This window comes from Canis lupus, chromosome X (assembly GCF_003254725.2).
Source record: "Canis lupus dingo isolate Sandy chromosome X, ASM325472v2, whole genome shotgun sequence".
NCBI classification, from domain to species: domain Eukaryota; kingdom Metazoa; phylum Chordata; class Mammalia; order Carnivora; family Canidae; genus Canis; species Canis lupus.
The window spans coordinates 107109148-107123329 of record NC_064281.1 but is presented as its reverse complement, the minus strand read 5'-3'; the positions used below and the strand labels follow the sequence as shown (position 1 = coordinate 107123329).

The window sequence follows — 14182 nt, the reverse complement described above, 5'->3', positions numbered from 1 at the left end:
GCGTGGAGCCTGCTTCTCCCTCTGCCTGTATCTCTGCCTCTCTCTCTCTCTCTCTCTGTGTGTGTCTCTATGAATAAATAAATAAAATCTTTGAAAAAAAAAAAGTAACTGGTTAGGGGATGCCTGGGTGTTTGTCTTCCTCTATATTCAGTGTGTCTTAATCTTTTTTCCCATAAGGAAAAATATCACATCTCTCAAAATGGCTAAACCAAAGGAGGAGTACATTATTTTATTTTGGAGCAAGTAGTTGTTAAAAAGAGACAAACTGTTTCTTCTGTTACTGGGAGTGGGGTTCGGGGTTTGAACCAAATCTGTTCTGTAATCACTTATAGATTGTTTGTTGTTTATAAATTTTAGACCATGTGCATATTGTTTGGGTTTTTAATGTCATTGGTTGTCTTGTACCTCTTTATTGGACTTAAGGGTGTTAAGTTCCCTAAGCTAACTGTTTTACATGTTAATTTCAACTAGAGTCTGGTAATAAAAGCACACCAGGGACTATGAATGCTGAGGAGGCAACAAAAATTTTGGCAGAAAAACGACGCCTTGCTCGTGAACAAAGAGAGAAGGAAGAAAGGCAACAAAAGGAAACGGAGCAAAGGTTGGCACCAACCCACTCTTTCTATACTCTATCTTGTCTAGGGCCCAGATTTTGAAAGTCAAAAATGTACCTTCAGGTTAGATGTATTTCAAATACTCAAAGAGTAACTGACTTTTCCTTTAGTGTGAATCCGAAATGACTCATTGCCTTCGAAACAAATGTGGCAAGCATCTCCAGCAGAGAGGACACTGGTCTTCTAGATAGCTGGTATAGCCGTCTTTAGTATCCATGCATCATGTGTTGTTAAGTTGTACCATTAAGATGCGTAAGGAGACCCCCCCATAAGGGTCCCATATCTCAGCAGGAACACTTGAGTGATCATGGCAGACCATTTCTGTTGGAATTCACTAGGGTTAGCCCCTTTCTTTTGTAACTTTGGAATTTGTAAACCTGGAAAGCGTACTTCCTCCTGTTTTGCTAGGGGTGCTTCCAGTGACCTTTGTGACATGTCATTCTCATCAGTCCTTGCTGGAAGGCTTGCCTGTGGGCAGCAAACCTCATGTACACTCATGTTCATTCTAATTCCATCTCAAGGTTTCTTGAAGCTAACCTGATTCAGGGTTCTGGAATATAAACCTCTGTCCACTGCCTGCACAGAATAACTAGTCCTGAGTTTGTTTTTAAGTAGTAAGTGTTTGAAATGTAATCATATGCTTTCAGTACACCTTATGGGTTTGGAAGAGAGGAGAAAGGGGATGTTGTGAATAGCAAAAATAACATGTTAACTTAAACATCAATGATTCATGTAAACAGCTAATTTAATATTTTATTTTCTTAAATATTTTATCTACTTGAGAGAGAGACCACATCCCAGGATCATGCCCTGAGCCGAAGGCAGATTTAACATTTAACCAATGGAGCCACCCAGACACCCCTAATTTAACATTTAAAAAGCCCTGCATACTGGTCGTTGTTGACATGGCTTTCCTCTGGGCACCACCAGGCCTTCTTTTAAATGATTACATGTGAGATTGGGTGTGAATGTATGTAAAAATGAGGCCTTTTGGAGGGTCCCATGTGTTTAATACAGTTAAGGAGTGCTCTTCTTTTCTGTCTCCTTTTAAGATACAGAGTAGCCCACTAACTGATAGAAATCTTTTTTACTCCCAAGAGCTAGTTTCCCCCATTTAAAAAGGGTAAAATTGGGGTACCTCGGTGGCTTGGTTGAGCATCTGACTGCTGGTTTCGGCTCGGGTCATGATCTCGGGCCATGATCTTGGGCTTATGGGATCAGGCCCTGCATCAAGCCCTGCGTTGAGCCCTGCTTCAGGCTCTGTGCTCAGCAGGAAATTTGCTTCTTTCCCTTTCCCTCTGCCTCCAACTTGCACACATGTGCACACTCAGAATTTCTAAAATAAATAAAAAGTGTGAAATTATGTAAATTCTGTGCAATAACATAGAAAATGCAGTGAATCTGATGTAAGTATAAGTTGTGTTCTGTACAGAAGCAGTTTCACTATTAAAAAACATGTACAAGGGTGCTTGGGTGGCGCAGTCTTGGTTTCGGCTCAGGTCAGATCTCGGGTCCTGGGATTAAGCCTCGTGTTTTGCTTGGGATTTCCTCTTTCCTTCTGCTCCTCCCCCACCTGGCATATTCTCTCTCTCTCTCTCCCCCTCTCCCTCCCTCTCTCTCTCTCAAATAAGTACATCTTTTTAATTTTTATTTATTTTTTAAAAAAGATTCATTCATTCATTTGAGATGCAGAGAGAGGCAGAGACAGGCAGAGGGAGGAGCAGGTTCCATGTAGGGAGACCGATGTGGGACTCAATCCCAGGACTCTGGGATCATGCCCTGAGCCAAAGGCAGACGCTCAACTGCTGAGCCACCCAGGTGTCCCATAAGTAAATCTTTTTTTTTTTTAAATGCATGTACAGGGAGTATGTGGCTGGCTCAATCAGAGGAGCATGCAACTCTTGATCTTGGGGTCAGGAGTTCGAGCCCCATGTTGGGTGTAGAGATGACTTAAAAAAATGCATGTACTATATAGCAAGCTGTATATAGTAGAGACTGAGACAAATACTAAATTGTTTAAATGTGTTGTGTCATTAGCAAATTGAAGGACATGGCAGAGAAAGCAATTGAAGGCCAACAAGAAGAGTTCTTAAAACTGGAAGATGGGCAACAGCAGAAGGAAATAAAGAAAAAAGAATATCCAGATCCAGAAGACCGGAAAGTGCTGCTACAGGTTTGTTGGCTCTCTATCAGGGGTTGAGAAGCAGATTCTAAAATTCATTGGAAACCCAAGGCAAAAATCTGTCTCTCCAAGAAAGATGGTGAACAGATATGTAGCCTTCACTGGCTGTATTTTCCCATTATAGTCTAGCTGCTACCCAAAGCTACTACAAGTCATTCCCAGCCACCCTTGGCAAAATCGTAGAATATTTTCCAAGTGAAACAGAAGCAGAAAGCTGAGAATTATAGATTAGTAGTTTTTTATTTTGTCTACATAAACAACATTGCAGCTTGGTTTCAGGAAATCCCATTGCTCACGCAGATTAAATGTCCTATGTGAGTTTTCCCAATCTTGCACTCTGTGGCAACGCTCACAGCTGCACTCCTTAAACTCCAACAGAGACGATAAAAATTATGAATGCCTCGAAAAGTTTAAAGTCCTCCAGTTCCCCAGTAAGAATGTCTTATCCATGCAAATTCAAATCACCTGGTAAATAAATCTATAAACTGAGCTCAGACTACACTCAGTTTGAATTATTATTATTATTATTTTTTTTTTTAAATTTTTATTTATTTATGATAGTCACAGAGAGAGAGAGAGAGGGGCACAGAGACATAGGCAGAGGGAGAAGCAGGCTCCATGCACCGGGAGACTGATGTGGGATTCGATCCCGGGTCTCCAGGATCACGCCCTGGGCCAAAGGCAGGCGCCAAACCGCTGCGCCACCCAGGGATCCCTCAGTTTGAATTATTAACACTACCTAGCCTACTTAATATTCATTCCAGTTTTAGTATATCACTTAATCACTTATATGTTGTGTAAGTGGTTGTGTGCGTTTGCATTCCTCAGGAAGCTACCTTTAAGGAACCTCTCCGTGCTTTTGAAAGGTGTAAGACTTTTGGCTCCTGTTTCTGTGTTGATGGATAGCTAAATAATCACTTACTTTGAAACTGTAGTGGCCTGATAACCAGTATAATGATAACCCTGAGGTCCTGGAGGGGACTGACGTTGCTTCTAAATCCTCAAGAGGATAGCCTAGTTTTGTGCATTTTTAGTTAATGCTTTGAAAACTGGTAATTCATGAGTGTGGTGTGTATAGGTGCTGTCATTCAGGTTACATTCTTTTATGCTGGATAACATTTAACTATTTAACTTTTTCAGCTATTGTTTTCAGTTATCACTCATATATTGAGAATAAATGGTATCTTTATGCAAATTTTTTAGAAAGGGGACGCCAAGATAAAAGCTCAGGAGGAGGCTGACAAACGCAAGAAGGAGCAGGAGAGAATTATGTTACAGAATTTGCAAGAGCGATTAGAAAGGAAGAAGGTACTCTTTCATTCTATTTTGGAGGTTTGGTTCTTTTCAAAAATAACATTGGGCACATGATATCAAAACATGTTCTTGAAAATCACAAGTAAGTGGCATGCTAGCCTCTGGTAGTTTTCCCACTGCAACTCTCTTCTTTATCTAAGGATCTCCCCCCTACTATGGAAGGGTCTCCCCTTATTGACCTTATCTATCATGGACCACTGGTGACCACTATAGTGACACCTCAATATCACAAACCTCTGGGAACAAAGCTCCTTTGAAAGAATCCCTCCAGTCACAGGGAGGGGTTGGCAGAAGTTAGTTTCTTCCAAACTGGGCTGGAAACTGCAAGCAGCTTAGTGGGAGGGAGCAGGAGGTTCAGGCTTCTCTCGAAGTCCGTGGTGTGGGCTGTTCATCAGATGGGACCTCACTTTGTGCAACTCATCGGGATCCTCTGGCATCAGAGGAGGCCCCCATTCAGGCTACAAGGCCTGTCTCTCACCAGGGAAGGAGGTGTGCACAGGGAAGAAAAATTATTTCCCTCTCATGTGTGTATTCTTTCCAGTAACAGACTTCTGTCAATGTCACATCATTGGGGTGCATTCTTTTCATTAATATTTGCTTCAGTCATGGTCTGTTCAGACTAAAACATTAGCTACTACCACTCAAGATGTTGTCCAGATGACTGATACTGGGGTTGGGAGGATGTGTGGCTGCTGACCCAAGGTCTCAAGGTGGTTAAATCTGTGGCTTGGGAGCAGTACTGATGCTGTCTGCTTGTGGAAAACAAGTAATCAACTTCTTCAGGATTGTGGGTTTGTTTTTAATCCGTTTTTGTGTTTGATTTTTTATTTTCCTTGAAATAGAGAATTGAGGAAATAATGAAGCGGACGAGGAAGACAGATTCAAATACATCAAAGGTACTCTGTGTGTCCCTGCCGGCAGTACATAAGAATTTCTGTAGCTTCACCTTCTTGCCGACTTTTCCATTTTTGCTGATTTGGTGGTAACTTAAGCATCAGTCTCCCTTGTCCCTGATTATGAAAAAAGTGGAGCTCGTTCTCTTATCTTTAATTAGCTATCCTGTTTTTTCTTGTGTGAGATGCTTGTTCGAGTCTGTGCCCAAAGCCTTTGGGTTGATACTTCTCTTTTCTCACTGACTTGTGGTTCTTCACTGTTCTGGATGATATTACTTTTCTGCTCGTTTGTGCTGCATAGATCTTCTCCCAGTTCATAGCCTATCCTAACTTGGTCTGCTGCTGGATAGAAGTTCTTAATATGCACACTACTGAACTGTTTAGTAGTTTCTGATGATAAATGAACTCGAGTGCCTTTTCATCTACTTTTTGGCCATTTGAGATCTACTTTGGTGAAGTGCCTTGTCGAGTCCTTTGTCCATGTTTCTGTTTGGTGGTTGGCCTCCTTAGTGATGTGTAGGAGTTTTTTTTACCTGCTCTGCTTATGAGCCCTACAGATATGTAGGTATTGCTGTAGTTTGTCTCATATTCTCATAAGGCCTTTTGTTGAACAGAAGTTCATTTTCATGAACTTCAAATTGAGCAATTTTTTCTCCTTTATTGTAACTGCTTTTGGGGGTCTATTTCACAAGTATTTTCTACCCCAGCAATCCTGTCTTTTGATGTGTCACATGCCTCTAGAAGGCCTTTTCCCTCCAGATTCTGGACTTTTAACCCTTTGTGTTACCAAACTGGTATTTTGGCTCTTTCCAGTTCCCATGTGTGGTCATTCATATCATGAAAATTTAAAATAGAACTGTCATTTCTGGAAAGTGTGGAGACACAAAGATCAGTTAGCCCACTGGCCTGAGAAGTGGCCTCCTCTCGAGACAGCCGTGAATTTTTTTTAGCTGTTCATCAATTGGCCCTACTATGGCTTAGTTTGGACTCTGAGCAACAAAGGCCACATGCCAACCCAAAACCATTGCCATCTGCTCACTCAGAGAAGTCTTTCATTCTTGAGTATCTCCCTAACTGAAAGACAACTAGAGCCACCTGTTAGAGGTTAGATTTTTTTTTTAACCTTTAATTGAAGTGATGAAAAATAGCCATCAATTAGTCCAGCATGAACCTGTTTTCTTTGAAATGACCAAATCAGGCTGATGGAATATAGATGCAATCATGACTCCTTTTCTCATCCTAGGCTGCAGAAACCTTTGTTGACAACACATACGAGGAGGACGAGGCGGATGATGAGGATGAGTCGGAAAGTGACGATGGTTCTTCTGATGACCCGCATCCATCAGGTTTGCTTGCCTTTTGAGTTCTGTTAGTCACCGTATAGGATCTGGACTGAGTTCATCTAGGGGCTCCTTTGCTTCTGAGCTGTGTGGCTTTGGGCAACTTACTGAACCTCTCTGTACTCAGTTTTCCTACCTGAAAAAGGGGAAGCTAATGTGGTCCTCTTAAGGTAGCACGAGATTGCCATGGGCTGATCCATGTCATGCTAAGAATAGTACCTGATGCATAGACAGCTCTCAGTAAAGCCCACTACAGTGGCAAATATTATTCTTGTACAGGTTGTGACGTAGGCTGTAGGTAGTAGCTCTTACCGGAATGTGAGGCTTACTAGCATTTCCTAGCTCCTGGCCTTATGCGGCTTTCATGAATGAGCACACACAGGTAGAATACCGCTTCCCACCTCACTGGGAGAAACACAACACCTCTTGTGATCTGAGAGCCCTCTGAAATGGAAGGCTGAGTCCCTCATGAGGAGGAACCACTTTCTGGCAGCAGTACCAGGCACTTGAGAAAACACTGTTGTCCACTCTTTATCCCACAAATGGATATGAATACGCAAGTCAGGCTCTCTGTAGGGGTAGCAGAGATACAGAAAGGAGGAAGCATACCCTCAAGGGAGGCCTTGGGGAAACAGAGGAGCAAACAGTGATACTGCCACAAGCTGGTTGGCCCAAATGCAGTGAGAACAGAGCAGTAGGAGCAGGGCTAGGTGTAGGGTCTGCTTCAGGCCCTGAGGAAAGGTGAAGGTAGGAGATAGCACTGGGATTGAGGCTAAAATAAGAGGTGGGATTGGACAGGTGGGTAGTCAGGAGGAGGGGTAAGAAGCTTGCTGCCTGTTGCCCGCTGCCTTCTGGCCTACCACTTTTGCCTGGCAGAGGAAAGAGGTCAGGTTCCTTAGAGATGGCCCCTTTGTGCTTTGAGACCAGAGGAGGCATGTGCACCGGGCAGCACCTTGCACCCCATAATCCCACTGCATGGCCCTCCCTGCCTTGAGGCAGCTGGCTGTGCCCTGGCCTACCACAATCACAGCCTTCACCTTCTGTTGTCTCCGTTGTCAAAACTCCAGTTTTAATCTTCTTCCTTTTGTTTTCCAAGCCTTTATAAATGGCATGGATTCATCCACAAAACTCAAAACACATTTTAAAAACATGAAGAAGAACACTCCCAAGCTGGTGTTTTTAGATGCCACTTCTGGCCAAGTCCATAGAGAGACAAAAACATTTTTTAATGACGACATGAAAACCTTCAGACAAAAAAGTGCGAAAGACCCTTTGGCTCAGGCGAAGGGTACCAGGTGAGTTGCTCAGCGAGCTTATCAGAATAAATTTGGTGGGAGTCATACACGATTATTGACTGAGCTCTTAGTTTGTACCAAGCACTGGGTCAAGTACTTCCAGAAATAAACCAATCCCCACAGCAGCCTTGCTAGGTAAGGGCTATCAACTTCACTTTTACAGACGAGGAAACTGAGGCACGGAGAGATTAAGGGCCTTATTTGCCCAACATCCCATTGTGAAAGGGCAGAGCCCACATTCAAACCAGGTACATCTGGCTCTAAGCTGTGCTTTTGTGCACAGTGGTTAGCATCTGCTCATAAAATCCAGAAAGGGGGGACATTGAGTGACTGCTGCATACCAGGTGTTTTATGTTGCCTATTTATTTTAATTCTAATAATTGCAAGTCTGACTTCAGTACAGATGTCATTTTATATATAGTGAAACTGAGAATCAGAAGTTAGGTTTGAAGAGTGGGTAGATTCTTAGGAATTCTCCCTGGGGATTGCCTAAAAAGACACAAACCTACAAAGCCCACTGGAACACAATGGGCTGAGAAGCACAGTGATGGGCTGAGCTGAGCACCGGAGCTAGGAAAGCCACATTCATCCTCAGTTGACTGTTCTGGTGGCATCCCATGTCAGCATGAAGTGGGCAACAGGGCTTCTGGAGCCCTGCGTGCTTAGCTGCTCCTAGCCCTGCTTAGTGTTCGCTGAACCCTGGGACTTTGTAGGACACAATTTGGAAACCAGTGTGTTCTGTGATCTCCAGGGTCCCTTCCAGCCTTTCCATACTAGGATTCTGAAGGATAAGTTACTTCCAAGATCTCTCTTAGAAGTTAATTAAAGGAGAAAGCTTTATTTGGGACAAAACTTTGGTCTGTGGTTAGTCAGGATTCTAACACAAGCCTTTCTTTCCAGATCGTCCACCAAAAGAATGACCAGCCGTGCAGCAAAAACCAGAAAGGCAAGTGAAAACTGTAACACCGTGGGACCTTCCAAGAGTTTATATCCAGAGGCACAGGAGTGGATCTGTGACAAGATTATTGACATCAGAAATGAGGCAGAGCCCCTTATGTCCAGTATCCCTCCTGATAGCCGAAAATACCATCTGAAAGGTTCCATGACATTCCACCAGAGTCCCCAGTTGCCTTTAGACGACAAGAAAAACAAATCTGTTCCTGCTCCACCGGGTAAGGCCTCCTCCTATTTTCACCTTGCTTGAAAGGCAGTTGGCCACGAACCCTCCTGCTTCTGGCTCTTGCAGGGCCTTCTTGGCATCCTGTAACTTTGAGGCAAGTAGGGAGATGGTGGTGGGTCTAAAGGCTACCTTCATATCAAAGAGTCTTCCATTTAAGTTGGTTTTGAGAACAAATGACTTGATTCTAGTTTTGACACCCTGCATTTCCTACTAGATACACAAAGTCAGTTCTTGTCAGCCCCTCTGATCCATCAGCTGCTTTACGGCAGGCAGATAATTGTTTAGGACACATGATTCATGATACTTTTAGATTTAGTCTCTCCATCTGACTTTCTGAAGCCAGAAGACCTTTGCTTTTCTTTCCTTTAGGAAGCTTTCTTCAAAATTGAGAGACAGCTTGGGCCTGTTTGGCGGCTGGGGTTCTGAGGGCACCAGTGTGTCAGCTGCGTTGGGTTGGGGAGGGGGTTTCCAAAGGTCCCGCACCTACCATGAAGAGAGGCTGGCGCCCAGTGGCAGTGAGACCAGCATCTTCACTGTTCTTTTTCTTTTTCCCTCTGGTCAGATATGTAAACTTCGCACAGCCCAGAAGAGAATTGATCATCTGCTGTGGATCTCCACTTCTAGTCCCATCTCCCCTAGTCTTTCTGCCTCTAATTTGAACCTGGCCAAGAAAATGATCATCAAAAAAAGGGAAAACATCAGACAGACACCTTAACATGTATCTCAGAAGATGCACATACCATCTTGACTCTTGCCCACAGCAAGGATTCTGAGTAAAAAGTCATTTTTGTTTTCCTGTAAATACTTCCACTGTCTCGTTCTTGTTTTCCAGCCAGGGTGTGTGAGTGCACATCAAGGGTGCCTTTATGAAGTGGTGACTCTTGAGCTTGTAAACCAAGGAGTAATTTCCTCTCTTAAAATAATGCTTATTCTGTTTAACAGCTATGTCACTTTAGCAATTCAAAGCTGACATTCAATCTCATAGAGGACACATAGGGTGTGTGAGGGACTCAGGATTGCTCACAAGAGCTTTGCTGGATTGTCTCTAATAGACAAAGGCGAGGCTGCAAAATACTGTTAAGTTACATGTTAACCATTAGGTATACATGTGTTCAACTGTGCCATCACCTGAGCGCACAGGCCCTGACACCCCCACAGGCTAGGAGTGTTGGAAAGTGTGATCTTGGGACAGTTGTAGCACCCTTTGTGCTCATCACCATCACCTTTTGAAGTGCACTTTGGGGTTTATTTTCAAACATGCATAGTGTTTTGATTGTACCTAAAGCAGTACCTGGCTGTTGTCTGGTGGGGCACGTGCCATTTCCCCAGTTCACAGTGTGCCATCTATTTGTCCTTGTGCTTGCCAGCCCTGCCCTGCAGTGCACACTCGGCCTTGGCATGTGGAGCCGATTTGCTTGCCTTTCTCTAGCTGCTGGCTGCAAGTGAACACAGGAATAGTGCCATTCTTTGGGCCCCACGATAGAGAGGTGTGCACACATGGACGCACACGTACACACGTGCACACGCATTTGCATACACACATTTGTACGCACATACACACACGGGATAGGTTTCCTGACATCCGTCAAATTCTGCTTAATACACGCCCTTGACTAAAACTTGAATGCACAGCAGTTGTCCTACTGCTAATAGTTTTCTGGTGAATCATAAAGGAGTTTGAAGCAAGTCCATGTTCCTTTCTAGCCACCAGCCTTGGATTAGCAAAAGAAAGGCCTTCTTTCTGATTCCTTAGCTCTTTGCCATTCAGAGTACTGTACCATTGTTATAGATTAGAGCTTGGTGCCTTAGATTCGAAAACTATTTTTATACAGGAGCTCTTTCATATAGAAGGCAGAGACAATCATCGTAACAAATGAATTTCTGGTATTTTTCTGCACCAATGTCACATGTTGGAACACTGTTACACCTGCATTTATATGTGTGCTCTGTGAAATAAACTTTGCAGATAAAGCAAGTTTTCTTTTTTTATTACAATAACAAAAAACAAATAACAAGAAACAGATTGCTGGTGGTATAAAGGAGACCCTAATGGTTAACCAACCTTTGAACAATAGGCAAGTGACAGGTTCAATAGAAGGTAAGCAAATCCTCTGATGCCCCCTTTCAGCTACTTGGTGATGTGGGACATTAAGGTGTGAATTTTCAAATCCTGTGCCCGGTTTAGTGTATCTTACTCTTGCCACTGGTGGCTCTCGACTTTTCCTTGAGGCCAGTGGTTATAAGGTGTCTTTTCTGTTTACTGTGGTGAAATTCACCTAACATATTCCAGTTTGTTGGCATTCGGTCCATTCAGTGTTGTGCAACCACTACCTGTATCTGGCTCCAGAACCTTTTCATCACCCTCAAAACACCTGTACCTTTTTTTTAACACCTGTACCTTTATGCAGTCACTCCCCAAACCTCTCCGCAGCTCTTTGAGGGGCCTCCCTTGTGCCTTCGACAAACACTTGGCTTTCTCGAGCCTGAGTGTGCACACCACACAGGCTGTGATTGTGCTGTTACATGCACACTATCTTTGTGACCTCACCATTCCTGTGCCTGGCTAAAACAGATGTTCTGATCTGCCTGTAAATATATAGTCTCCAACCTTGAGGCCTGTTCTGCTAGGTTTTGTTTTGGGTCAGGTGAGGTCCCTGTTGATTCTGCCTTTGGGGTCTGGTGCTTCTGAGAATAGTGACAGCCGTCCCCACTTGGCATTCCATATCATTGGTCTGGCTGTTGCAGCTGTTGACCTGGGATGTTCTGTGGTGTGCACACAACCTACAGCACACTCACAACTCCCTGCCCATAGCTCCGAGGTGGTGGATGCTGGCAGAGCCTCCTCGTCTCACTCCGGAGCCAGTGCCCTTGAACCTGTTAAGGGTATGTGACGCATGGGTTGCCTTAAGTTTTCCTTCCTGTCTGGGTAGTCCCTTGGTGTCCCTGACCCTAAGGGACAGTTCTCTAGCTTCTGCTGGTGGGTTCTGCATAGGAGTACATTTCCTACACCTGTGTCCTCTTGTGCAGGCACAGAGCCTGTGAACAGCTCCAAACCTTGGCAATCACACCAGTGCAGTGTGGGATACCATAAAGGATGCCAGACAGGGACTTACAGTCCCAAGCCTTAGCTGAGGTGGCTGTGAGCTTGCTGTATGACTTCATGTGCGTTTTAAAAAAATGTTTTATTTATTCATGAGAGATACAGGCAGAGGGAGAAGCAGGCTCCAGGCAGGAAGCCCCATGTGGGACTCAATCCGAGGACTGAGCCAAAGGCAGATGCCCAACTGCTGAGCCACCTAGGCATTCCTCGTGTGCATTTTTGTGTGACTTTGTGCTACAATTGGAGCCCCTTTTAGTCCTGAGGAATCATTCCTTGTGGTGAGAGCCAGAGGATCAGGAAACAAGACAGAGCAGCAGGAGCTGGTGCCAAGAAGCCAAAGTCCAGAGGCAGGCTAGCTGCCACATTTTGTCAGGGGTCAATTCCCTGTGGCCTGTTGGATGCCCCCGGGCCATGCAGATGTGGTTTGTTGAAGCAGGCCAGGAGAGGCTACCTTGCTGTTGGTCTCCCTTCCCACCAATACAGTTCCAGGGTTTCTGGAGGCATGTGTGCAAGGGTTCCCCAAGTCTCCTAGTAAGTGTAGTTACATTTACACGTGCCATATGCCAGGGACTTTATTAGGCATTGTTTTAAACCCTGTGAGGGTAGGTATTTGTTTTTACCTAGGAGAACACAGATTTGTGGAGATTGGCAGTTGTTCAACATCATACAATTAGGAAGAGGCAGAGCTGATGCTCAAATTCAAGTCTGATTGTAAAGCCAACACTCCATCCTGCTTTGGGAGTGGTAAGTGTCTTGCAGCTTCCATACTAGGTTAACTAACAGACCATCTTGGTGTTGGAAGTACAAATGAATCTATGGTGTTTTTACTGGGTGTCAGTAGTCCTGCTAAGCACTCATGTAATCTGCATGTGATTCTGGGAAGTAGGAATTCTCATTTTATAGGCAAAGAAACAAGCTCAGGTCAGGTAAACTTGCCCGTGGTCTTAGTGGCATAGTGAGTGGCAGAGCAGCTGGGATTTGAACCCTGGCAGTCACTCCAGAACGCACGCTGTTAACTACCAGTATGTTTTGGACAGTCCCATCCCCAATTACAAGAGAGAAAGGGGTTATCTGATGAAAAGTTGCTAACTAGGAATCTCCCCTACTTCCTTACTTCAAACTACTAAGCAGAGACCTGATAGGTTCCTCATTGTGATGCATCAGACACTGGCCCTACCCTGCAGAGGCCCACTGTTTCTGTGGCAATGTCTGGTCCTAAGGGACAGGCTGGAGGTCAGTCACTCCTTGGTGTGACCTCCGGCAGACCTCTCAACCTCTCTGAACTTGCGTTTTCTAACCTGGAAAACTGGGGCTATAGTGCAAGCCGTAGAGCCAGACCTGTTTTCCTGTGAGGTACAGGGAGGAGGCAGCGGCCTGGCCTGTGTGGCGCTGGCAGGGGCAGCAGCAGTGCAGCCTTTTCAAGGCAGACTTTGCCCTGATGTGCCCTGGAGTTTTGCGGGCCAAGTAGGATAAGGCAGGCCCAAGGGTCACACAGGATTAAGGACAGGCATGGCATGTAGGGCAGATGAGGGATGTTAGGGAGGGAAGTTGCTGGGAGCCAAGCACCAGCTCAGTGGGAATGAGTGGGGCGCCCCCGGCAGAAGGAGCTGCTTGGGGACACCCAAAGGCTGCACCCAAGTCTGCTGGGGTGGAGACCAAGTGGTGTGTCGTGAGGAAGCATCCTGAATGTAGTCCCCTCTCGGTCTCAGGCTGGTCTCCTCTGGGCTCTGGCCCTTGCTGCCGCAATGTCTGAAACTTGGTGGCTCACTTGGGAAGCAGAGCAGTGCCATCCCAATTCCCCACCCCACCCCTGCAACCTTGGGGCCCCAGATGATCAGACAGACCCTTTTTGTGGTTTTAACTGCTAATCTCTAGGAAACAGACAAGGGGAGGTCACCTGTTCATAAAACTGCCCATGGTTTGGGCACACCTGGGTGGCTCAGTGATTGGGTGTCTGTCTTCGGCTCAGATTATGATCCCAGGGTCCTGGGATGGAGTCCCACAGGGGCTCCCTGCTCAGTGGGGAGTCTTCTCTGCCTCTCGCCTCCCCTGCTTATGCTAATAAATAAAGACCTTAAAAAATGCCCATGGTTTCTTGCTGACAGGCTTTGACTCCCTGCTAATGTGCTCAGGTCAGTGTTAGCACCAAGGGGATCCTGCTCTTTGTTTTTATTACTGTGGACCTGATGCTCATAGGACTGTCGCCCTCTCCTCCAGGCTGGCCAGAAGCGTGGAGGGAGCAGCACCTGACAGCAGTGGTCCCA

At 45.1% G+C, this 14182-nt stretch overlaps 1 protein-coding gene across 29 annotated transcripts in view; it reads left to right on the top strand.

Moving 5' to 3' along the window:
* MAP7D3 (MAP7 domain containing 3) overlaps positions 1 to 10793 on the top strand; it is a 59643-nt gene extending 48850 nt beyond the window's left edge. For 24 of the 29 annotated variants that reach the window (XM_035711582.2, XM_035711576.2, XM_049107915.1 and 21 more), the window contains 8 exons: positions 472 to 601; positions 2652 to 2787; positions 4000 to 4104; positions 4953 to 5006; positions 6247 to 6349; positions 7440 to 7638; positions 8539 to 8810; positions 9381 to 10793. In XM_035711582.2, the coding sequence (XP_035567475.1) occupies positions 472 to 601; positions 2652 to 2787; positions 4000 to 4104; positions 4953 to 5006; positions 6247 to 6349; positions 7440 to 7638; positions 8539 to 8810; positions 9381 to 9388 (1007 nt within the window). In that variant the 3' untranslated portion in view covers positions 9389 to 10793. The remainder of the gene's footprint in view (positions 1 to 471; positions 602 to 2651; positions 2788 to 3999; positions 4105 to 4952; positions 5007 to 6246; positions 6350 to 7439; positions 7639 to 8538; positions 8811 to 9380) is intronic. The other 5 variants (XM_049107925.1, XM_025460911.3, XM_025460909.3 and 2 more) reach the window with 2 other exon arrangements.
* The last annotated feature ends 3389 nt before the right edge of the window (positions 10794 to 14182 follow it).